Consider the following 24,169-nt stretch of genomic DNA (forward strand, 5'->3'; position numbering starts at 1 on the left):
GATTGTCTGGCTGAGCATATGGCACCAACATCCAGTAAACAAAGCAACTAAAAAAAGAAAGAAAAGAAAAACTTTCCATCTGGGGGCAGGGGAGGGGAATCAGAAAAAAAATATTCCAGTATTGACTTCTGCAAGCATTACTTCTCCAAGGTCAGTCTCAGCCCCGTGGTGTTAGCCATCCTGCCTGCCCAAGCTTCATAAGGGGAGGATGGGAGTTTAAGAAAGTCGGAATTGCTGTACTGAATCAGACCAGTGGCTCACCCAGCTCAGTCTTCAGAGTTGCCCACTTTTGCAGTTTTATTATGAGGCTTGCAGCATTTGATGTTTTTTCTTAAAGCTCCAGTTCCTGGATTCATGTCATTACATGAAAATTTCACTTTATGGTTAAAAAACTAAGTTTCAAGCCTTAGCAGTTGGGAAGAAAATTGGGAAAATGTGAGTGTAACCCTAGGGGGTAAGAAAGCAGACGGCAAAGAAAACAAATCCAAAAGTATTGCTGGGCATAGGTCGGAAGTTCATTTTTCTGCAGGATTTTGAGATTTGGACGTTTAGCTGCATTCTAAATTGGAGTAAAAATTTCAAAGGAAAGAAAATTCCAAACCATTTTTGTTGTTGTTGCTGGTCAATCAAAATGTTTCGATTTTGACATTTTTAAATTTGTATTACAATATATAATGTTAGACACAAATAGTATGTAACACAACATTTAAGAAAACCAGCAAATTGGAGAGACAAGTTTCTGCTGGGAGACAGCCAGTCAGTGCACTAGACTTATCACCTCTAGAAGTCTCAGTGTGGGTCACAAGAACTAATCAGTTTGCTGTTCCCTTGACCTGTTCACCCCCACACGAGCGTCTCACTCCTGATCTATCTTGATGCTCCATTTCAAGGCTCCTCCCACACAGCTCTACCAATGGGTCTCAATCCTGACCCTCAGAATCCTCTACCATCCCAATGTGATTCTTCCAAACTCTGCCCTCAGTTCCGAAGTACAGCTTTTCCTGGGGTCTGCACACAAGTCTGCCAATGCCCTTCCAGCCTGCCCAGCAACCACAGTCCTGGGTCTTTCCTGAGCAGAGCCTGCCTCTCATGCCAGACTGCCTGGTATTTCTGGGATAAGGAACTCCTGGCCACCCATGCTGCAGGCATGCATTCACTATTTTGTAGCAATTGGCTCTGAACAGCTTCCGCTGCGATTCCATGCAGCTGCTTTCTCGCTGGTGGCTATGCACCAAACCCTCCGAGAATAGGCAGAAACCTTTTTGTAGCTACAGCGGTGTCCATAACCAGCTCGCGGTCACCGCTTGTGTCTGTAATCTAATTCTGTACGCTCCTTCTACTAGCACAGAATTTACACATGCTTCATCTCCTAACACAGGCTACGGCATCCGGCACCGCAGCAAACAGCCCCATCTGCCTTTTGCCACCACAACCCCGTTCAGTCTGCAAACGCCCCTCCTTTCAGGGACTGGGGCCACACATAGCACTAAAACCCAGCCTGTTCCCAAGTGACTAGGGATTGGAGTGAGATTTTCAGAGCTGACTAAGGGATTCAGACGCACAACTTCCATTCATTTCCATGGGACGAGTATCTAAATCCCTGTGACAAACCTCAGAGCTGACTCTTGGCAGCCTGAGCTGTGGTGGAAGATGGGACTGGAACAGAGACCTGCTGTCTGCAGAGACCTGAGTGGCAGTGAAAGATGAAACTAGAGTTCTGAATAGAGAAGCACCAGTGCTTCCCAGGCTACACTGAATAACGGCACTGGGTTCCCAGCTGTTCAGCTCCTGTGTGCCTATTTCTTTGAATGCCGCTAATCCTCTCTCATCAGCTGAGTTGCAGCACTTTCACCAACTGTTGCATCAGGGCCTGCTCCAAACACTGGAGGGTGTTTACCTGCACATCCCACTCTCCTGGCTTGGGGATGTTTTGAACTGGGCCATCCTGAACGTGGGATTCCCTCGGTTGCCATTTTGAATCTCCGAACTCTGATTCTAACTCATCAGAGCTGTAAATTCTGACTGACCTTCGAAACTGAGCTGCCAACTGGAATCTAGCCCAGGCCAGATATAAATACTGCTTGACAGCAGTTGAGTTGCCTCTGTGATAAGTTGAGGGGTCTCAGCCAGACCAGTTTCAACTGGACAAGTCACAAAACCAAACATTTTAATGGATGCCTTTGTGGGCAGTCTCAGCAGAGGCCAAAGACTGAATGGATCTTGGAGCGGGAACTCCTCCCTTGGCTCTTACCCTAGAAGAAAGTCCCTCCAAGCCCAGGATGAATCTTGCCCTGCTGTTGCCCATGTTAGATTTGTTCTGTAAAAACGTGACATCAGAGCCTGATCTAAAGCCCATTAAAGCCAGTGGGAGACTTTCCACTGATTTCTAGTGGGCTTTAGATCAGACCTCCTGGCCAAGATTTTCAAATCTGATTTGGGGGGGGGCCCCAACTGGAATTGGCTTAAAGGGGCCCGGTTTCCCAAGGCCTGGTGCTCAGCATGAGCTGAAAAAATCAGGTGAGCTGATCATCTTAAAAAACAGAGGTCTTCAAAAGCCCTAGTCACTTGGGAACAGCATCTGTCCAAGAAGGTGAGAGGCTTCCCCAGCATGAAATTCACCAAAGTCTTCCGTGAAAAGCATGTCTCTCCAGGTGGCTCTGCTTTTTTTGGTTTGTTGGGCTTTTTCCTCTTGCACCAACTGCTGTGAGATAACAGGAGATATCTCTGCTTAAAGGTTCTCCAATTACAGTTCATGTTGCCTTGCATTAGCAGTGGAAGTTGGAGGCTTAATTACCTCCCATCCTGGCAGAGAAGCTTTATCTCTTCCTTGTGTAGCTATTAGGTAGCATTGCTGCTCGTTGATTTGCTTCAGAGTGCAATCAGCACTCTTGGCCCCATGTAAAGATTAACAAGATGAGCATCATGCAACGACTCAGGACTGGTAAGTACATGCACAGATCAGATTCTCAGCGGTCCAGTCAATGAACTTACTGTACGTGGCCCAGTTACCCTCCACTTTCAATGGCAGTTAACTGGTTCTAATTCCATTCTGTACAGAAAGTAGTGTTGCACACTACCCTAGCTGGGTCATTTTCACAAGGGGTAAGTGCTCAGTAGCTCCATTTGGACATCTAAATAAAGGTCACGTTCTCCAAAGGGTCCAGCACCCAGCAGTCCCATTGTCGCATTCATGGACAGATTTTCAACCAAACCCAGCACCCAATGTGCTGAGCTCTTGTGAAAATCTGGCCTCAGTTGTGGGTGCTGAGCACTTGGAAATCTGACCCTGAGCTCTGGTCCCAAAAGACAGTGCAACTTTATTTGGTATAACCCAAAGCTTGCACTACTTCCAAAAGGGGATTAGGGAGAGGGACAGAGGCACCTACCCAGACATCACTAGGCCAAGACTGCATCTATTCATAATACTGAAGGAGTATCCACCTTACAGACCTCTTTGTAAGACTCCTTACAGACTCCTTACAGACTCCTTCCCTGACACCTCCTGGCCTTCTCCTCTACAGCTCCTGCCATCCGCCTCCCTGAACCCTCTCTGACTGCCCTCCGTCTCTTTTCACCTTCCTTCACTCTAGTCCTATGTAGTGCCTCTTAACCTCTTCCCACATCCTCCAATCTCATTACCTCTTTAAAGCATGTTTTGGAATAGACAGCCCATAGAGAAGATGCTCCACTAAACTAACTTGCACTACTTTACACTGGCCTGGCTAGTGTGTAAGCGCACCACTGCCCTCTATTGTATGGAATCTGAATTGCTCAACTGTGTGTCCCAAGCCCTGTACTGCAAACAGCTGGCGGAGGTTCTTTCTGAGCTCAAGAGGGTGGGCTCTGTGCTTCCTCTGAAGCAGGAAGATCTGTGTCAAGTCTTGGGCAGCTCCCAGTTTGTTAGAGTATCCAGAACTAGCACAAATGTCTGGCCACCACAGTGACACCTCTGTGCTACCCGCAGAGGATCTAAGAGGAAGCCACGCCAGCTGGTCCTGAGGAACGATGAGGTTGACATCCTCCAAAGGAAGTCATCAGAGTTTGTTACTGTGGCAGAGGTTCTGGAGCCATGACTATTCTACGCCACCATCACTGCATTTGGAGGGGTAACCCGGGAGCTGATACAGGCTGCCTGAGGCTGCAGCCCAATTGAGAGAGATGCAAAGCAAGTGAGGGCAAAGCTGGCATGCTCTATTTATACACATTCCCAGCATGCTAAGGTTGGAATTACAGCCTTGGCGGTGGCTCACGGCCAATGCCTTGTTATTTATAAACGTACAGCGCCTTGGAGACAAACAAGGGAGAGGAGACGCCTTTCCAGCAACAAACAGAACTACAAACAAATATCAGGCTCTTTCTGATGCTCCCAAGTGAGTGTAGAGCCTGCCTGCCAGCACATCTTGCCTGGAGCCAAAGAGGATGCATCTGATACCAGGGGAAAGGTTACCATGCATGGCATCTCGCTACCCTACCAAACCCACCAGAGCTTGATAACGCTCTAATCCTCTATGGGTTGCTGGGAAATGGCTGCAAGTGACTGGGGAGGTTCCGTTCAGATAAGAGTCTGGCTGCTTAGTCAGCCCCATGAGGTTCCCTTCTGAGCCTCCCAGGCTCCAGCACAAGCTGGAAAAGCAGTTTCTCTCTCTCTGTGTTCCCACTGCCCTGTCCATCTCATACTAGTAGGAGCCACATGAAGCAGATGTTCTCAGATCTCAAAACCAGGATGGGTCCAGCCTTCTAGGGCAAAGGGTCGGGGCAGATTCTGTGTCTGAACCCTGTCTGCCCATCGCTAACAAGAGTCTGATTTGGGTTGGATGCCAACTCGTTACGATTGTAAAGATTGGGCATGGCCTTGCTGAGATGGTCAGGGAAGCCCGGACTGACCTTACAAGTCAGTGCTGATATTTATCAAATGGCTCCACCTACACTGAGGGCTGGGAACAGTTTCACAGTTGTAGTTAGTTTCACAGGCTGGCACAGCTAGGCTAGCGACATACAACTGCAGTGGGCACTGGTTCATCCGTTGCTGGCTACGTCTTGTGCATGTAGGAATCAATGGCAGCCGCACTGGAGCTGCCCACACAAGGCCATCACATGGACTGCACAACCCTCACACAGAACCTTCTTAATTCAGTGCAAACCCAGGGAAATGTGGACTATATATCTGCACAGCTGACTGTCCCTTAAGGAGTTTGGGCTGCCCCAGCTCCATAGGGTATCTCTACACTGCAATAAAATATCCATGGCTGGCCCATATCAGCTGACTTGGGCTTGGGCTGCAGGGCTATAATATTGTAGTGTAGATGTCTGGGCTGGGGCTGCAGACCGGACTCTGGGGGAACCCCACAAGGAGGGAGGGTCCCAAAACCCAGAGGTCTACACTGCAATTTTATAGCCCTGCAGCTCAAGGCAGCTGACACAGGCCAGCCGCAGGTGTTTAATTGCAATGTAGATGTGTGCTATATGAGCAGAGATTGATTCTGTCCAGCTTCAGTGCATTGCATAGGGAAGTAGAAGTGGTATCCCCAGGAATGCCGAAATCTGCTCTCCCCAGCTCCAAATTTACTGCACCATCGTGGGAAATGCAAATGACATCCCTCGGCGAGCAGAAACCTCATCTGAGCAGCTCCAGTAGATTCCTGGATGCTCAAGACTTAGCTGGCAATGGATAAGCCAGTGCCCACCACAACCAAAAGGCTAATAGCTTTGGGAACAAACCTGTAGGCAAGTGTTCACTTGTCAGCCTTTCCAACAGCTGTGAGAAAGAGAAAGAGAGAGGGCTGGGTGCACGTTCCAATGGGAACAGCAGGTTCCTAACCCTTCTGCAGGGACAGCGCCGTAGTTAGATGCCATAGACAGAGAGTCTCAGCAGCTAGATAGACAGACAGACAAAGTCATATAGACAGGGGCAGCGGGAGACTCAGATACACTGGGACAAGTCTATCGCTAATGATGTTTTTCCTTGGCCGGTTCTTCCGTGCATCCTTGTAACATCACTCAAGATTTTCCTCTCTCTGATCTCAGATGACACTCTCCTCCAGCCCGCAACACAACAAAAGCGCACAGACCAAACCAACTCAGCTCCCCACGTGCCAACCTCAATGGTCACATCCCCAAACACCCCCTCCCCAAACTGCCTCTGTCACACAACACTCACATTGTCCCGACCCCCAAATTGCTCACCCCAAGGTGCCCCTTATGGCATTCCCGCCAAATCCTCCAACCCCCACAAATCATCCCAAACACACCAAAGGGCCCCAGCATCTAGATAACCCCAACACAGACCACCTAACCCACACATATGCACCTAGATTTATCTTAAGACACATGCACCCCAACATACACACACCCCTGGGAGAGACAGTAAATGCAGGGTTTGCCCTCCTTTTGGTAATCTGATGCCCACATCACAGCTGGCCCTGTGCACTCATGGTGCCTGACACCCAGAAGCCTCTTGGCCTCCATCAGGGGATTTTTATTACACTGCCAACAGCTCTGCTCTGCTGTTTGTCCCCAGTGGGACTGGCTGGGTTGCTGCCTTCCCACCGTAAGACTGGCGCTCACAACATTGACGCCTGCTTCTAGCCCTAAGCCCCAAAACACCCCCAAAACAAACAACACTGAAACGAATCAACCTACACTCCCTCCCGCCCAGTACATTAATAACGGTTTTGAAACAACCACCCTAACCCCAAGCAGAGATTGTTGGGATTTTTATCCCAAAAGGGGAGAAGTGCCAGAGACTCCAGGAAACCCACCAGGGACTTCACTATTGCTATTGATTTTAAGTGGAAAGTGCTCAGATCCCACACTGATGGCTGGCACCACAGAACCCACAGAGAGTCTCTCAGCACCATTAATGCTCAGGCTCCAACTGGCCCGAGAAAGGCCCCCAGAGCAAGTATCACCAAATTCCACAGCTTGGCACAAACGCCAGCTTTGTTCCCGGGATAGGAGAGCAAGTTACGAGGCTGGGCGGGGGTGGGGGAGGAGCAGAGCCAGTTTGAGGGTCACTGGCAGAGCTGTGGAGGGCCCCAGAACTAGAATAACCAGGGGTGCTGCTGATGGGGATTGAGGCACCTGGGCAGTCGGGCGGGTAGGAAATTTTTCAACACTTACTGTAATTGAAAAAGGCCAATTTGTCAAAACCGAAACTTTTCACTGAAGTGGTGCAGGATCAACAAAACTTTTCCCTGGAAGGTTTCTTGGGCCCAGGATGGAATTCCTCATCAAAATGAGAGAGCCCCAGTGATCAGGGCATGCAGCAGGGATGTGGGAACCCAGGTTCAGGTCCTTTGTCTTCCTGATTTGGAGCAGGGAGATAACCCTGAGTCTCCACCATCTCAAGTGGGTGCCCTAACCCCCAGGGTATTCTGCGGTGGGGGGGGGTCTCTCCTGCTGGAGCTGTTGCATGTTGCACTGGGTCAGGGCCAGAAAGACTGACTCTATAGCCCAGTGGTAAGGGCACCAAATCAGGGAGAGTAGGGACTTGAACCTGGATCTCTCACATCCCAGGTGAGTGCCTGTCCACCTTGCTTTTCTGGGGTGGGACTCTGGCTATGTCTACACAGCTAAAAAACTTCAGCGTCCAGGTCAACTGACTCAGGCTCGCACTGCTAGGATAAAAATAGCAGTGTAGACATTCAGGTTCGGGCTGGAGCCCAGGCTCTGAAACCCAGCAAGATGGGAGACAGGCTACAGTCCAAGTGGGAATGCTGACATTGCTAATTTAAGCCTCGGGCATGGGCCCCGGGAGTCCAAGTCAGTTGACCCAGGCTCTGAAATTTGCTGCTGTGGGTACTGCTGTGTAGACAAGTTTCTCTCTCTCTGGTTTTTCTAAAGGTCTCAGTTTTGTCCCAGTGTGGAATCAAGCCAAATGCCAAAACCTCAACTTTTTTCACAAAACAAAGTTCTTCTTTTCTAGGGCTGCCAACCCTCCAGCATGGTCCTGAAGTCTCCAGGAATTAAAGATTCATTTTTAATTAAAGGTTACGTCGTGCACAGACACAGAGTGGTGCACATAAACACCCACCCATGCACGCACCCCAGCTATAAACTCAGCCAGAGGATCTGCTCGAGCCATTTCCATTTCAAACGCCAGGAACGAAATCTCCTCTCTAGCTCTCAGCCTGACAGTTAAAAAGAAAATTATTCTTTGTTTTTTTTCTGCCTGCATCCCGCAGGGAAACACAGCTCAGGTGTTGGGCCGCATTTGTCCACAGACAGGTCTCTGCTTTTAAACAGCTTTACAGCTGCAAACAAAAGCAGGTCAAGTGAGCTGCCCAGGCATGTCAGAATCCCATCGCATGTGAACAGGGCTACCAGCTACTCCTCACTGGTAGCTAGGGATGCCTTGGATAGATTAACCCTTTGCAAGGCATGACATTGCCGTGCAAGACCAGCGCTATCCCTTCCTAAGGCCACCAGACAATAAGGAGTCTAAGTAAGCAGACAAGCATGACGTGCCCTCAGGGCTAGAGCAAGGGACTGGGAGTTACAACTCCAGGTGCTATGCTAGGATCTGGAAGGCAGTGTGGGTCTAGCAGATAGAGCAGGGGCACCGGAAACCAGAATTCCTGGGTTCTGTACAGGCTGACTTCAACATCTACTTTGTACTTTCCTAGCATGTTCATGCAATGTTCTCCAAGTGTTTAATTAATTAATCACAGCTATTGGTGAGGTAGGCCGCTATCACTATCTACATTTTACCAAAAGAACAAACAGGCAGAGAGGATAAGCCCAAACTTTTCAAATTCAGTGGCAAAAGATAGGTACCTAAATAAAAATTTAAGTGCCCATGTTTAGCTACCCAAGTTTGAAAATTTGGCCCTAAGGGCCACCCAGCTAGCCCATGGCAGAGCCAGGAATGGAACCTCGGAGTCCTGCTTTCACACTCCCTTACTCTAACCACTAGACCCCACTGCACTCCCTGAGGCAGACATAGCATCCTGCAGTCCTGACTCCCTGTCCTCTGCTGTAAGCACTAGACCTGCACTGCCCTCCATGAGCTAAGGCTAGAACCCAGAAGTCTTGCTTCCCCAGCCCCAGGGCTCTGACACACCATTGTACATTCTCTTCTTTGCCAGGAACATATTTCAAAGTGAAAACACACAAGACAAATGTCGCACACTTTCCTGCACTCCTGCTGCTCTCCCTCCCCTTTCAGTCTAAACTTTGTTTCATGCTGGAAGGGGTCTATAATTTGTGCTCTACAGAGCTACATTCTCTCAGGCACTCTCTCTCAACTCTTTCCTAATGCAGGTTATTTCCCTCTGCGAGTCGGACACATCCACAGCATTTAACTTCTGACAAGTGTCGGGCTTGCAGACCTGCTGACAAAGAACTGCCGTTAATTTGACGCTGCATAGAGCCTGCCCCGTATCATTTATTCATAGACACTGGTGTATTGTATTACTGGTGGATTAAAAGCCACATTCGGAAGTTTCAAACTGACTCATTTGCAAGGAGAGGAGAAGTAGATACAGCTTTACGAGTGCAGGGATTGGACTAGATGACCTCTCAAGGTCCCTTCCAGTTCTATGATTCTATTTTGACACTAACCACCGAGAGCCTGCAGCCATGCGACAGGAAGTGGACCCTCCTCCGATATTAAACAAATTCTTTCCGGGGCCAATCTTCCACTGGGGAGAGCAAGGGGAGTTTTTGCTGTATGAATAATAATGCTCAGAGGGAAGTCCGGAGCACTCTCGATTTGGTTTGTACACAGGGGAACCAAGAGCCTTCACTAAGAGTGGAGACATGGGTGTGGGTTTTTAAAGCAAGAGCTCATCTCTGAGTGGTATTTAAATGGTGCCCATTGCTGTAGCATTTGAGCAGTGAGCACCACACAGGTTTTCATGGGGTTATCCCCACAGCACCCCCATGAGGCAACGTAGTGCTTTATCCCCATTCTACAGCTGGGAGACTGAGGCCGTGTGGACACGTCTACCCTGCGTTTTAAAACCCGCCGCAGAGAGTCTCAGAGCCTGGGTCTACAGACTCTGGTTCGCATTACAACACTAAAAATGAAGTCAGGCTGGGCTTCAGAGCCCAAGCTATACAGCTCTATTTAGCGCCGTAGCATGAGACCGAGTCTGTAGTCCTGGGCTCTAAGACTCACTGCCGCGGGTTTTAAAATGCAGTGTAGACATACCCAGACCGGCTAAGTCTATGGTAAGTCAGTGGCAGGGCAGGGAATTGACCACGGGTGCCCAGGGTCCCAAGCTAACACCCTAATCATCAGGCTGTCTTCCTTCTCCCTACACCCACCTGCCACTGAAAGACAGCTCCCCTACACCCCAATCCTCCAGGCACAAAGCATCGAATGAGGACCCCTTGTTACCTACTACGTCTTACTATTTATATTACTGCAATGACTAAGAGCCTGAACAGAGCTCCAGGCCCCAGCATGCTAGGCACTGTACAAACACACAATCAGAGACAGCCCCAGGCCCAAAATGCTCACAGTGTATATAGACAAGACAGAGAAAGGGTGGGAGGGGAACGGGAGGCCCAGCGAGGGGAAGTGACCAGCCCAAGATCTCACAGCAGGTCACTGGCTGAGCTGGTGAATAGAACCCAGATCTTTGGACTCCCACTCCCTGGCCTTAACCGCTAGAGTCTAGACGGTACTTCCCCTCAAGACTGGGCTTGTTAGTCGTGCTAGTGAAATAAAAACCAACAGGGAAAACTGTCTTTCCCTGGTTTGTCAAAATTCAAAATGTAATGAGGAAGGCGGTCACACACAGAAATACATCAATCAGCTCCCCGCATAGAGCAGATTCCGTAAAACCCTCTTTAGCTCTGGGCGCTAAATTCCCCGGCGCTTCCAACAAGCCAATGACATTAGACAAAGACTTAAGACAAATTCCTAAGTACAGTTGTAGCCGTTCCCCATGGAAGGTCGGATGGCGTGATGATGAGACCGGTGTAAATACCTAGAAAGGTTAGGCCGGGGTAGACTAGGCAGACAGAGAGACAGATTAAACATGCCAGTAGACAGAGGAAGGAATCTGAGCAGCTGTGACAGAACATCACTGCCAAGGCGATGATTGAACCAGCAGAGGGGACACCTCTAAGCATCCAAGTCTTTGGATAAGGAATAAAGCTCCTCTCCAGCAGCAGACAGAGCCTGGACTACACAATCAAGCCTGAGTTCTTCTAGTATCCCACCAATGTATAATGGAACACTCAGTCCGCAGGCTGTACCACTGTATACCGAGTGGCTATACCTCAGTACAGGATCCCCCAGACACCAATCAGCAATCAGCGGAAATGCTGCAGCCATCAGGGATTGTTTACAACACCACACACTCATCCAACAGCAAGAGGGGTGACCAAGAAGGATCTGAGTTAATCTCTTAAATCACAGGCTCCTGTGAGTTAAAACCAGCAAAGGGAATCCACAGCGGATGGACTACATAGCAAGGTAGCTACTGTGGAACATGGAAGCACCATGTCATGACAAGCATGTCAGAGACTAGAGTTGCACCGCCCTGGTCTAAGGGCATGCCGGGTCCCTGGAGTCACTGAGTCCATGGAACCGTGCACCAATTCACACCAGCACACAATCTGACCCAAACTCAGTAGTTTAAAAACCTAGAAGAGAGCCAACCAGCCAAATGCAGCATGGAGCCATAGAACAACCAAACAACCAGAACCAGCATAAACCCAGCTGCCAGCAGCTAACCAGCTCTGCCAGAGCATAGTACAGAAGAGACCACTGCAAACCTGTACACAGACCAACCGCACACCCCAGCACTGCAAGGGAGCCAGAGGAGGCCACACAATCACTGCATCATTGTATTGATGCGGTGCTGTGACTGTTCTCTGCCTCCCTCCACACTCCAGCACAACATCCCCTCTGCCCACTCCTTAGCTTGGCGTGTGCAGGTGGGAGGTGAGAAGTGTTGTGAATGGAAGAGGAGGCTTCTCTTACCCCGCCTCCAATATCCTGGCTCCTTGGAGGGACCGGGAAGGATCCAGGTTTGTTAGGAGACCAGGCAGATGGAAAAGTATTTGCCATCAGGCCTTTGGACCCCACCAGCTCTGCAGGGAATGCCCCATGAGGGTCTGTGGGGCATCCCTGTCCTAGTCTCCCCATCATGCCATGCAGGTGGAGAACCAAGAACAAAGCGTGCACGTGTACATGGCGGGGGAGGGAGGGAGGACAATTCTTACCGGCAGAGATGGTCCGTCCGGCACATGTTCCGCAGATCCAGGCAGTTGGGCTTCTCCTTGTCCTCGTAGGAGCAGCTGGGGACTATGGTCTGCCGGCGGCGCTCGGCACAGGCCGGGTCCTTGCAGGAGCAGAAGAGCAGCCGGTAGGTGTATTCGCTGGGCACCCGGTCGAAGAACTGGCGCAGGGCCTTGTGGCACTTGCGGCGGTTGCAGTGCTCGGTGGCCGAGATCTCCTTGCTGCAGGTGGAGATGTAAGCTGAGCGCAGCCTCTTGCAGTTGTCATTCAGGTTGCAGGCTTTGGCTGCATCTAGGCAGTGGTTACTTTTGGAGTTGGTGGCAGGATCCATTCCTGTCCAAGCAGAGAGAGGGAGAGGGAGAGGGGATGGGCGTTACTCAGAGGGATGGCAGAGTGACTGATGCTGCTGACATCCCCCGAGACTAGAGGTGAAGAGGAGAGGGTGTATGTAACTAGGGGGTCCAGAACAGGGTGGCCACAGCTACAGCATTCTGGCCTGCCCCCGCACCAAGACACAGCTGCAGTGTCCAGGCACACACCGCGCTGTGCCTATTACACTACGAATGGGATAGGCATCACCAGAACCCAGCTGAGCCACTCATTCAACGCAGCAGTCATCAGCCACGTTCCTGCCAGCCGGGATGCCACACAGCAGTGTGGCAACCGCATGTGGTGAGGCACCGAGCTGGTTATTTGGCAACGCTTCCTTCCATTTAAAATCCATACCTTGAAGAGACACCTCTGCATTGCAGGTACCTGTGGCAAGGACAAGAGGAGGGCAGCTGCTAGGGTGCCATAAGGGGTGAGGGGTGGGGAAGACAATGGTCCAGCTAGGAATTTATGGCCGTTTTTAGGTTTCCTGGGTGCTTTGCTCCCCCCTCTCCCAGCATATTCTTTCACTAATGCCGCTGTAATTACAGCTTGGCTCATTCCCAATCAAAGCCTGAACACAGAAGATATTTGCTTTTAAAAAAAAGTGTCTGTATATAGACATAGGAGCATAGCACAAATTGGTACAATTCCTACAAAAACCATGTGAAAATGCAGCAGTGGCAATGGCTCACTGCCTAGCTACTGGGTAAATAAACCCCCGGGGAGAGTGTGGGATGCTGGCATCGCTGCACAGCGAGAGGCATGTGGTGAATGACATGGTAGTTGGTGCTACTTTATGATCTCTGTGTAAGCCACTGCAGCCTGACCCAGAGGTGCTGGGCCAGCTGCTACTAGCAGGGGGTCACCTCAAGTAACAGGGCAAAATTCTCCCTTTCGGCCAGAAGTGAGATGCAAGGACCTCGCCTGTGTTATTTACCTTGGGGTGAATTGCACCGTTCATGCAAAGAAGAGGGGATGACAATCCGGTGCCCTGCACTGGGCGCAGTCAATCCCACCAGTAAAGCGTGGGTGTAAAGTGCTACCACACTGGTAGCATTTTGCACAGACAGTGGACTGGTGACTGATCACAAGAGGAACCTGGTTCCTATTTACACTAAGGCCCCAGGCTCCTTTACGCTGCCTAAGCCGTGTCAATAAGAATGCAAAGGCAGGCTCAGCGGAGCATCGAGGTCAGGGTGTCTCGCACAGAGAACTGATTTCCAAGGATGAATAGATGCTTGGAACCCACTTCTCCAGAGAGGGTAGCCCTTAGGAGGGTACAAGTCTGCCAACAGGTACAGATTTTACCCTTCATCCACCAGCAAGGTGCCCCAGTTGAGCAAATGGAGCTTGGGAAGACGAGAGCATGGTCCATCTGATTGGTCACGCACTGTAGCAAACCATCTGCCCCTCACAGACCCATCCACCAAGGCAGCACCCTGGAGGCCTAACCCAGACCCTCCGAGCCAGCCTGTCGCTGGAACTCCAGACTGAGGGCAAAGATACAGGTATACTAGGTACACTATATTCTAAGTCCTGCCCCATGCGCAGCGGGTGACCTCTTGTGGTCCCTTCCAGACCTCTGCTTCTATGATTCTATGAGCAGCTGCAGGGTTCATTGTTGTGGGCAGCTCAAACCCAGAGCCATTTCCTGTTCTCTGCCGAGGAAACACCAGGAGGTTGGGGCATTTTTTTTAAAGTGTGTTAATACTTAGGAAAACATATTTGCCAACTTGGCACAGGACCCCTCTCTGCCCCCATCTGCTGGCAAACTCTAGCCCTCAGCATCACAAAGGGCCAGACCCAGAGCAATCACCACTCCCCCAGTGACTTCAATGAGAGTCACAGGAGCTCAGAGCCCCTTAGCCAGGCGCTCTCAGGCATCTGAGTCAGAAAACATGGGCACTGTCACCCAACTGAGACCTTGGCGTATTCACCCTGCGATTCGCATGACCAATTCCTGTTAGGAGGGTCACAGACAGCTGCCACCAGATCAGTGTGTATATCTGCAGCCAGAACAGGACCTGTATTCACCACGAATTTCCCTAAGGTCTGCTCAGACTAGAGGTATGCAGCTGGCATGGAAGGGGTTAACCTGAGCCAGGCGAGAAGCAGCAGGGGGATCAGAACTCATCAAATAATATTCAGTGCATAATTTATGCCATGAATTTGCACTATTTTTCCAGTCCATTATTCAATGAATAGGGATTAATTATTTGCCCAGCTCTAGAACAGAATCACCTCCTGTGATGGGCCCGGTCCCGGCCAGCTAGCACCTTCCCCTCTGGTTCCCCCAGGGGGCCGTGTGACCCCTGCCCATAGACCCAGTGTATACTCAGTGCTTCTGCAGCGAAACAGCTACATGGGTGCAACCCCTCCAGTAGGGGTGCCCAGCCCTGGCGCAAGACAGGGCTGGCTCTGGGGAGGCATATCTGGAGTAAACCACTCCAGCACCAGCCCTTTCTTTTTTTTTTTTTGCCTGCATTAGGCACTTGCACTAGTATTGTCCCATGGACGCGGACAGCCCCTAGTCTAGCCAAGCCAAGAGCACTGAGCTAGAGACCCAGCAGGGCCGCTTGCAGCCCGGCAGGGCCAGGGAGAAGGGGAGCGGTTAAGTGAAGAGAGCTGCCGGAGAAGCGGAAATGCAGGCCTGCCAAGTGCACAGCTGGATGTGCAGCATCTGCTCCCGAAATCCCAGCAATCAGCAAAAACAAAAACCAAACACAGACATATACAAACACACACACCCTGGAGAAGGAACATGGGCTGAAATTTTTGTCAAAAGGATGAATTGCCCAAGGAGAGCGGGGTGCTATTTTAAAGTCATCTGACTGCATCAGTAATTTCTGCCCTAATTTCCCCTCCCCCGCAAACCAGCCAGGATCCTGGATTCGCCCATTGTTCCCCAGTTTCCACTGGCAGAGACAGACGGCAGCACCCAGGAGGGTTTCCTAACAGAAATATTTGCAAAGCCCTGGTAATTAGCAAATGGCAAGCAGCTACCTAGGTGGGAAACCTTGGCTTTGTTTTTTCCGCTCCCTGCTTTGTTCCATCAGTGCTCACAGGCCCCACCAAGAGCTCCCCCACAGCCAGCCCTCCTAAGCTGTAGCCTACCGAAGCAGCTGTTAAGAGAATCAGACGGCTTCTAAAGCCATCTCTGCAACTGAGGCATTTCAGGCCTTCCAACACCTCTCCCTGCAGCACCGCCTGCTGAGAAAGGCCCAAACTGGAATGACTGGGTGCTTCCCGACAGCCAGACCACCTGCACCATTCCCTGCTGCGCCTCCTGTTCAGGAAGGCTAGAACTGGGGTATCTGTGATCGCACTCGCAGCTGGCTCTGATGTGCCATGTCGCACACCCTCCTTGAAAAGGAAAGGGACAGAAGCAGCTACAATCCCCGCACCCCCAACGCATGCACAGCCAGCTATTTATCCCACACCCTTCCCCAGCAGTGGCTTGGGGAGTGTTCTCTGCTGGGACAGTTGCTTGCCAAGCTCTAGACAAGTGCTAAGTACTAACACAGTATATACGCTAAAAACCTGCCCTGCAAAATACACTACAGAGCACAGAGTTTGCCCAGATTCCTGTCTTCCCAAGCTACATACGTTCTACCTTGCAACTTCCCCTTCCCTAGATACCACAGTGAGGAGCAATAGACAGATGATAAGCAGGCAGACATGCCTGGGGGCAGCACGTATGGTGGTAGACACATGGCAGTTGTTTCTCTCCAGCTCCCAGGGCCTTTTTTCACCTTGTCCCGCACTCGCTGAGCATTTGATCTGAGATCTGGTTTAGACCAGAAGGCACTGGTGCAGCTGGATCATGCTGACTCCGGCCGACCCTCCTCAGAGCCCTCAGAATACTTAACAGAGCAGAGCGTGCAGCATTCTGATGCACTGGCATACATGTGGGATCGATGCACAGTGCTGGCTTAATGTATAATCCTCGTGAGCATCTGCTTCTGTCCTGCCTGAGACCTGCAGGGACCTGGATGCATTTTAATAGAGCCTGTACTTGGAAAAGCACAGTTTCTGGGGAGCTCATTAATAAGGTAGAAGCATTAACATTTCCTGAGGCAGAAAGGCAATGGGGTCTGTGAAGCTGGGGTTTCTGAGGGAGCTCTGGGAGAGTGGCAACTCCAGTCCCCTCCAACTCCCCGAGCTTATCCCAACCCTCACAACAGGTAGGACAGGGCCCAGGGCCCTCCAGGGACAGGAGATGATCCAGAGACTTCCAGGGCACCTGCAACCCCTGTGTATGCTGCCCACTGTGCACAGATCAGGGATACAAGAGCTCGAGCCTGCATCAGGGTCTCCAGGACAGAAGTTAGGTGCTTAGCAGTACCCCAGATCCATCTCCCTCCCCATCAGCCCCTGTACAAAGAGGCTTCATAGAATCTCCAGGACAGGGGGGTCCAGGAGAATTTTGAGGCAAAATACTGGTACAAAGTCTGAGTCTCGAATGAGTCGCTGCTAATGTCCCTTAATGCCATCGGAAGCCATGCCTGCTCTCCCTGGGTCTGCCTTTGGCTCTTGGGACAGATGTGTCATTATTCACACTTTTGCCAAAAGCCAGACGCTGCTAGCACACAAAACGAATGAACGTTCACCACCAACTTGCGGCCTGAGCTCAGAGCGCCACCTTGTCCAGCGTGGGTTCCCTTCACTGCAAATATTGGGCAGAGACAGTACCAGGCAGTAGATCACTGTTCTGGCTTGAGCTAAGCCTTGTTATGGGTCAGAGAGGGGCACTGCCTTTCATTCAGAATAAATGTAAAGAATCCATTGTGATCATGTGACTGAAGCTACAGCAGCAGCACCCAAAACATAGGCACATGGCAAGGCTGAGCAGAAGCTGAATCATGTGGCTCGAGGGGTTTCAAGTGCAGGGCTAGGGCTTTGATTGGGGGACCAGTTTCTCTGGTCTGTGAGCAAACGCAAGAGGCACAACACAAGGAGACAAAAGGCAGAAGTAGAGAGAAAAAGCCAAGTAGACCTAGCCTGGAAGGACAGTAATGTGGTCCTGAGATAAAGCTAAGAGACAAAGCTCTTTGGGTACAGAGTGCTGACTGGAAAAGGCAGGCCTGGGACAACCAACAAAGAAAATGTCTGTGGGTTTGTTTTGTTCCTCCTGTGTTTGGGGAAACAATTTCTCCTCCCAACTAGAACAACTGCCAGGGTCCCAAATTTTAAGCAGCTGCTCAGGCCAAAAGGGGTACCAATAAAATGTAATGGTGTCTACTGCAAGGGAGACCTAGCAAGCTTTTAATGAAAGGGGAGGAGAGATGGAATCTGGGACAGAGAGAGACAGAGGAAAGCTGGTCTTGTGCTTAAAGAACTGGATGGGCACTCAAAAAATGTGGGTGCAATTCCTGGCTCTGCTACAGACTCCCCTATGTGGCCTCAGGCAAGTCAGTTCATCTTTCTGGCCTCAGTTCCCCCACCCCAATCTGTAAAATGGGGAGAATAATCCTCCCTTTGTCCCACCCTGCGTCTGCCTCATCTGTTCAGACTGTGAGCTCTTTCGGACAGGAACTGTCTCTCGCTATGTGTGCTTGCGGAGCTTAATGCAAGGGGCTTCTGAGCCAAGTTGGGACCACTGGGCACTACAGTAAGGATACCAGAGCCAGAAACACAGAAAGCTCTGGAGCCAGCTGGTCTCCAGAAGGGAAGCTGTGTGCACAAATGGAGGAGAACAGAGCTGAAATTGACCCCATGATGGAAGTGCATTTAGCAGCTTCCCCCACATCGCTGTGCCAACGCCCTCTCACCTGCTCTGCAAGCACCCTGCTGTTCCAGGCCTGCTGGGCTCTCCACAAACAGCTCTACTGAGGCCTCTGAGTCCCGCCCTGCAGCCCCCTTGCCCTTCCACTTCAGAACACAGGCTGCTAATTGTGCCAACTTGGGCACTGGTTCTATTGATGCAGGAAACAAACACACACAAGGGGCTAGAGGGAGACGCGAAGAGGGAGACACCACCGAAGCCATTGGTGATGGTATTTCAGGAGTTCCCAATCAGGTCAGCTGCTCTGCAGCCAGCAAGCGCGGCGTATGTAATATCTCCCTCTTTGCTTCCACAGCCCCTTTTAAAAAGGTTACCGTAATCCCACGGCTATCCCCACAGGCAATCAATGCCAGGCTGGCCCAGCCTCGTTATCGACAAACAACAGTAACAGCTAGTTTGCTTCAGTTGCTTCGGCTTCAGATCAGGGGGAAGCGCCCACTCCCTTCGCAGCCTCATTACTTCCATGCATGCATGGACACAGCACCAAGGGTGCAGGGCAGAAGGAACAAAGGGAGGGGCTGGGAGAAGCAGCTGCACTGAGCCACAGCCTCAGCTGCTCTTAAAAGACACTGGAGAAGAAACTTGTAGGAGCGCAGGATAGAGGGAACATCCTGGGCAGGAGGACAGGACAGGAGAGAAGCCCTCAGCAAACGGGCACACAAGGTGGTGGACCAGGGCAGGAATGGTGATGGAGTGGCGTCTGAGGCAGGACAGGTGGGGTGGAGTCTAGTCAGGGCAGGAATGGTTGCATCATCTGCAATAACAAAATAAGAGCACCAGAAGGGTAAGGGATGGAGCTGAGCAAGGGGTGGGAAAAGGAAACTGCAGGCAAGAATGTGTGCAGGCAGATGGGTGTAGGACATTCAGGCTTTAGAGATTCAGGCTTTTCAGTCCCTGGTTCAATCCCCGCTGGGTTGGCCAAGATGGTGACAGTCACATATGCACCACTTAATCCATCAAGAGAGGGCTAAAGTGGGACTTGACTGGGACACAGGCCTAGCCAGGCTCCTCCACCCAGGGCTGAATCCCACGCTATGCATAAGTGAGGTGCAAAAGACCAACATACAAATGTCTACCCACTCCCCGTGTTCCCAAACTGGCACCTCCTGCTCACGTTCCCTGGAGCTAGCGGTGATTCCTCCAGGAGTTTGGAGAGACGCCCAAGCAGCAGCTCTAACCTGCTTTGCGTGACACTTAGCAGCTCTGACAGCTGTTTGGCGAGGAATTGGATCTTTTTGAAATTTAAATAACATGTTTTCTGCATTTGGCTTGGGAGACAACCTGAGGATAATCACATTATGCCCCATGCAGCCGTGAAAGCAACACTCTCCTTTGCTGAGCATTTCCCCATCCTATATCCCAGCCTCCCCCTCTGGCTGGCAGTGCCGCCCCTTGGTATAAGAAGCGTCACTCCTCCCCCTCCCCACCAAATTGCCAGAAACATTTCCTGTTAATCAGGGGTTGGATTTCGGAATAGATCAGCCCATGAATTAATAATCCCTGACTCCAGACACTTCACTTTTCATATTTTTCCACCAACTAAATATTTCCTTGATGATAATTTAATCCAAAATGTGTGGGGGGGGAGAAATGGCTGTGCTGTCTGGAACCCAAAGGCTGAGCTCCCTGGAGCACCTTTGCTTCAGAAGTTAAAAGCAGGAGTTCGATTCAGCAATAATATGATCCTCCCTTTGAGCCACCTCTCAACTAGACTGAGGAATCTTTAGGGTAGGAATTAGGTCAGCCAAGGCATTTGTACAGCACCCAGCACAATAGGGGTCCTGATCCTGCCTGGGCATTACTTCAGGGAAAACAATCTAGCCACTGCCTTCAGTTAGCCCTTTCAGAGCTGAACCGAGCAGGGCACTGATAGGAGATCTATGATCCCCTTCATCTGTGACCTGTCTGCTGAGCTCTTCCCCCTGCCCTGTTATGATGCTGGATGTTTTGTGAGGTGGATAAAACTGAGAACTGGCAAACTCATTTCACACAGGCCACTGAGCTGACAGACAATAACAGCTTGATCTCTCTAAGCCTGTGACCAAAGAGCATAAATAGGGCCCCACCAAATTCACAGTCCATTTTGGTCAATTTCACAGTCAGAGGATTTTAAAAATCATAAATGTCATGATTTCAGCTATTTAAATCTGAAATTTCACGGTGTTGTAATTGTAAAGGTCCTGACCCAAAAAGGAGTTATGTGGGGGGGAGGGTCACAAGTTTATTGTATGGGGGGTTGCACTACTGCTACTCTTCCTTCTGCGCGGCTGCTGGCAATGGCGCGGCTGGCTTCAGAGCTGGGCAGCCGGAGAGCGGTGGCTGCTGGCCGAGAGCCTAGCTCTGAAGGCAGAGCCGCGGCCGGCAGCCGCGCAGAAGAAAGGGTGGCAATATCGCGACCCCCCTAAAATAACCTGGCAACCCCCTGCAACTCCCTTTTGGGTCAGGGCCCCCAATTTGAGAAACACTGCTCTCCCCTGTGAAATCTGTATAGTATAGGGTAAAAGCAGACAAAAGACCAGATTTCATGGTCTGTGACGCAATTTTCATGGCCGTGAATTTGGTAGGGCCCTAAGCATAAGGCTCTGTGGTCTATTACCAACACCCCAGAGTAACCGGTCACTTGTTAGTATCTGCCCACTGTTCAGCAGAGTCAAAAATCTAATGGTGGCAGGCTGCGCTCACGCCTCCCCTTTCCTTCACCCATGCCCTGAGCTACAGCCCTGGCTGTGGCATGTGAGCTCTCTAAGGCAGGAGCATTCAGATGGCCAGCACAGTGTGTAACCATTATAGGCACACGAGCTACTTCACTGCAGTTAAGAGCATTAACCTCTCACCGGAGCAGAGCAATATGTCACTTCACTGCTGACAAAAGCAGCCGCTTGTGCCCTTAACTGGTTTTATTTGGAAGAGTCTGAAGGGACATTTTTCTATTAGCCTACCCCATTGCAGGAACACACTCTTAAAGAAGCCCTAACCTTCCAGACAGTGCAATGAGCCATGTAATGTACCTCTGAAGAGTAATAAGGTTCCGGCCCTTCCACTCCTCTCCTGCCTCGTATATTACCACAACCGAACTCCGTAGCCATAGCGACATGGCTGCTGGCGAGAAGGCAAATGGTACAGACTTGGCGTTCATCTCCAGGGTTAAAAGGAGAATGGGTGAAAAGAAGTCAAGGCATTGCAAGTCCTCGTTTTAGCTGGCTGGAGATGTAGGGGACTTGAGAAGAGGGAGAAGCCAATGGAAAGGCAGCACCGATGGGTGGTCATGAAAACTGATGGCCAAAAGTTACAAATGGACTGGGATGATGTTCCAAAGGATGCTCAGTGGGTGGCACTGAAGGAAAGACACCGAGACAGAGAGAGAAATCTGAGGTTCTCAGATTCCTCCTTGGCAGACAGACCACTGAATTCTGTACAGCCAGTCTGCTCTTACTTGATTTCAGTTGCCAGGGCTAATGAGTGACTTGTGGGTCCCAACCTGAGACTCTTTAAAGGGTTTAAAGATTTTCCAAGGGAGGGCATTCAACCTTGTTTGAAAAGTCAGGCCCCTTTAAGTTGTCTTAAACTGCAAACACCCCAAAAAATAAAGATGTAACATTCTTGTTTGGGTTATCGGTAGACATTGAGCCTGGGACCTCTGTATCTAAAACCATGAGCTGCTACTGCCTGAACCTCTAAACCTGAAACAAGTAGCAAATTCAAACCTATTTTTCAAGACAGAGACCTACATTATGATGGAAGTAAGATGACAGTTCCTATCAGTAGCTTAAGAGTAAAAATCCTTACTAGGATGTTGTGATCCCAAACCCAACTATTAAATATTCAGGAAATCAGCGTTAAGGTTATTAAGGATTGGAAATGCACAGTTATAGCACCCAGCCAACCTTAACTCCAGGCCCACAGTGACAGGCAGAGAGCCCCACGGTGTTAGCATGAGTTACAACTAGAGCTAGGAGAACTTATCCATCCAAAACTTTTTTCATTAAGAAAAAAATGGAGATTAGGAGACATCAAAATGCTTCACAAATTCATGTCAAATTCACTGACTTGTTTCAGTAAAAAAAAAAAAAAAAAAAAACCTGAAAAAAGACCACCCCAAAATTGAAGTGTTTTGATTTGAAACAATTTTTCATTTCAAAATATACTTCAATCTTATATTTTAAAAGTTTAAAAATACATTTAAAAAGCTCAAAAATGAAGCATTTTGTTCAACCGAAAATACATTCTTTCTTCAACTTTTTGGTTTCAGGTTGACCAGAATTATTTTTCCACCCCGATTTTACAAGACAGCCACAAACTGAAAAATTAGTTACTGACACAGCTCTAGTTACAACTAATCTCTTTGGCACACCTAGACCCAGGAGTCCTGACAGACTTGACCCCAGGTAAGGGTCTTCCCTCCTCTTAGCAGTTGCACCCAGAGTCTGTTCCAAATACAGCATTGGGTTTTTCTCCTGGGAATCAAGACAAAATTGTGTGCCTGGTCCTTCTTGTCCATTCTCCCCTCACTGTCAGGGCAGAGAGCTCCCACTAAGCACTAGGATAGACCCAGGTGTATACAGATGTTTATATCCTGAGTGTACAGCTGATCTGTCTTGCTTTTAAACCCATTGACTGGAGCGGATCGAAAGGTGGAATTTCCATTCCCTGGGAAATTCCAACACATCAACATTTGCTTTCATCCCGAAATGGGATGAAAAGTTGAAATTAAAAAAAAAATGATGGAATGGAAATTCAAAAAAAATTGTAGAAACTTTTCATTTAGACATTTTTGAAAAACATTTTGACATTCCTGAGGGAGCCGCATTGCACTGTGTGAGATATAGTCCTCCAGGGAGCCCTGCTCGTAGGAGACAACAGGGACCCAAATTTCAACACCCATAAGACAATGAGCTAGAAAAATGCAGCTTAATGTTATTGTTTAACTGATTCAAAATGAAACATTTTGGATCAATTCAATAAAATATTCTGATCTGGGTCAAACTAATCCACAACAAATATTTCATTTTAATTGTCCTCACTGGGAAACTGAAATGAAATATTGCCTGCAGAAAATTTTGATTTTGCAGAAACTTTGTTTTCTATTGGGAAAATCATTCAACAGAAGATTCCCAACCAGCTCCACTATTCGTGTTTTTTTCATAGAAACATAGAAATGTTGGGCTTGGAAGGGACCTCGAGAAGTCATCAAGTCCAGCTCCCTGTGCTGTGGCAGGACGAAGTAAACCAGGACCTGGCAGGTATGTATCAACCTGTTCTCAAAATCCTCCAGTGATGGTGATTACACAGTCTCCCTTCAAAGCCTATTCCAGAGTTTAACTACCATTACAGTTACAAAGTTTTCCCTAATATCTAACCTAAATCTGCCTTGCTGCAGATGAAGCCCATTACTTCTTGTCCTACCTTCAGTGACATGGTGAACAATTGATCACAGTCCTCTTTATAACAGCCCTTACCATATTCAAAGCTGTCATCAGGTCCCTCCTCAGCCTTCTTTTCTCTAAACACGCCCAGTTTTTCTCCCCTTTCCTTATTGGTCAGGTGTTCTAGACCTTTTGTTGCTCTCCTCTGGATTCTCTCTCCAGTTTGTCCACACCTTTCTTAAAGTGTGGCACCCAGAACTGGACACATTACTCCAGCTAGAGCCTCATCGGTGCAAACTAGAGAGGGACAATTACCTCCCAGGTCTTACATATGATTCTTCTGTTAATACACCCCAGAAGGATATTAGCCTTTTTCATAACTGCAGCACATTGTTGACTCATATCCAATTTGTGATCCACTATAACCTCTACACCCTGTCCAGCAGGCCTACC

At 49.6% G+C, this 24,169-nt stretch overlaps 1 protein-coding gene across 3 annotated transcripts in view; it reads right to left on the reverse strand.

Moving 5' to 3' along the window:
* GFRA2 (GDNF family receptor alpha 2) overlaps positions 1-24,169 on the reverse strand; it is a 98,019-nt gene that overhangs the window by 43,394 nt on the left and 30,456 nt on the right. For all 3 annotated transcript variants that reach the window (XM_073325055.2, XM_073325054.2, XM_073325052.2), the window contains one exon: positions 12,181-12,529. In XM_073325055.2, coding sequence (XP_073181156.1) covers positions 12,181-12,529 — 349 coding nt within the window. The remainder of the gene's footprint in view (positions 1-12,180; positions 12,530-24,169) is intronic.

This window comes from Lepidochelys kempii, chromosome 26 (assembly GCF_965140285.1).
Source record: "Lepidochelys kempii isolate rLepKem1 chromosome 26, rLepKem1.hap1, whole genome shotgun sequence".
NCBI lineage: Eukaryota > Metazoa > Chordata > Testudines > Cheloniidae > Lepidochelys > Lepidochelys kempii.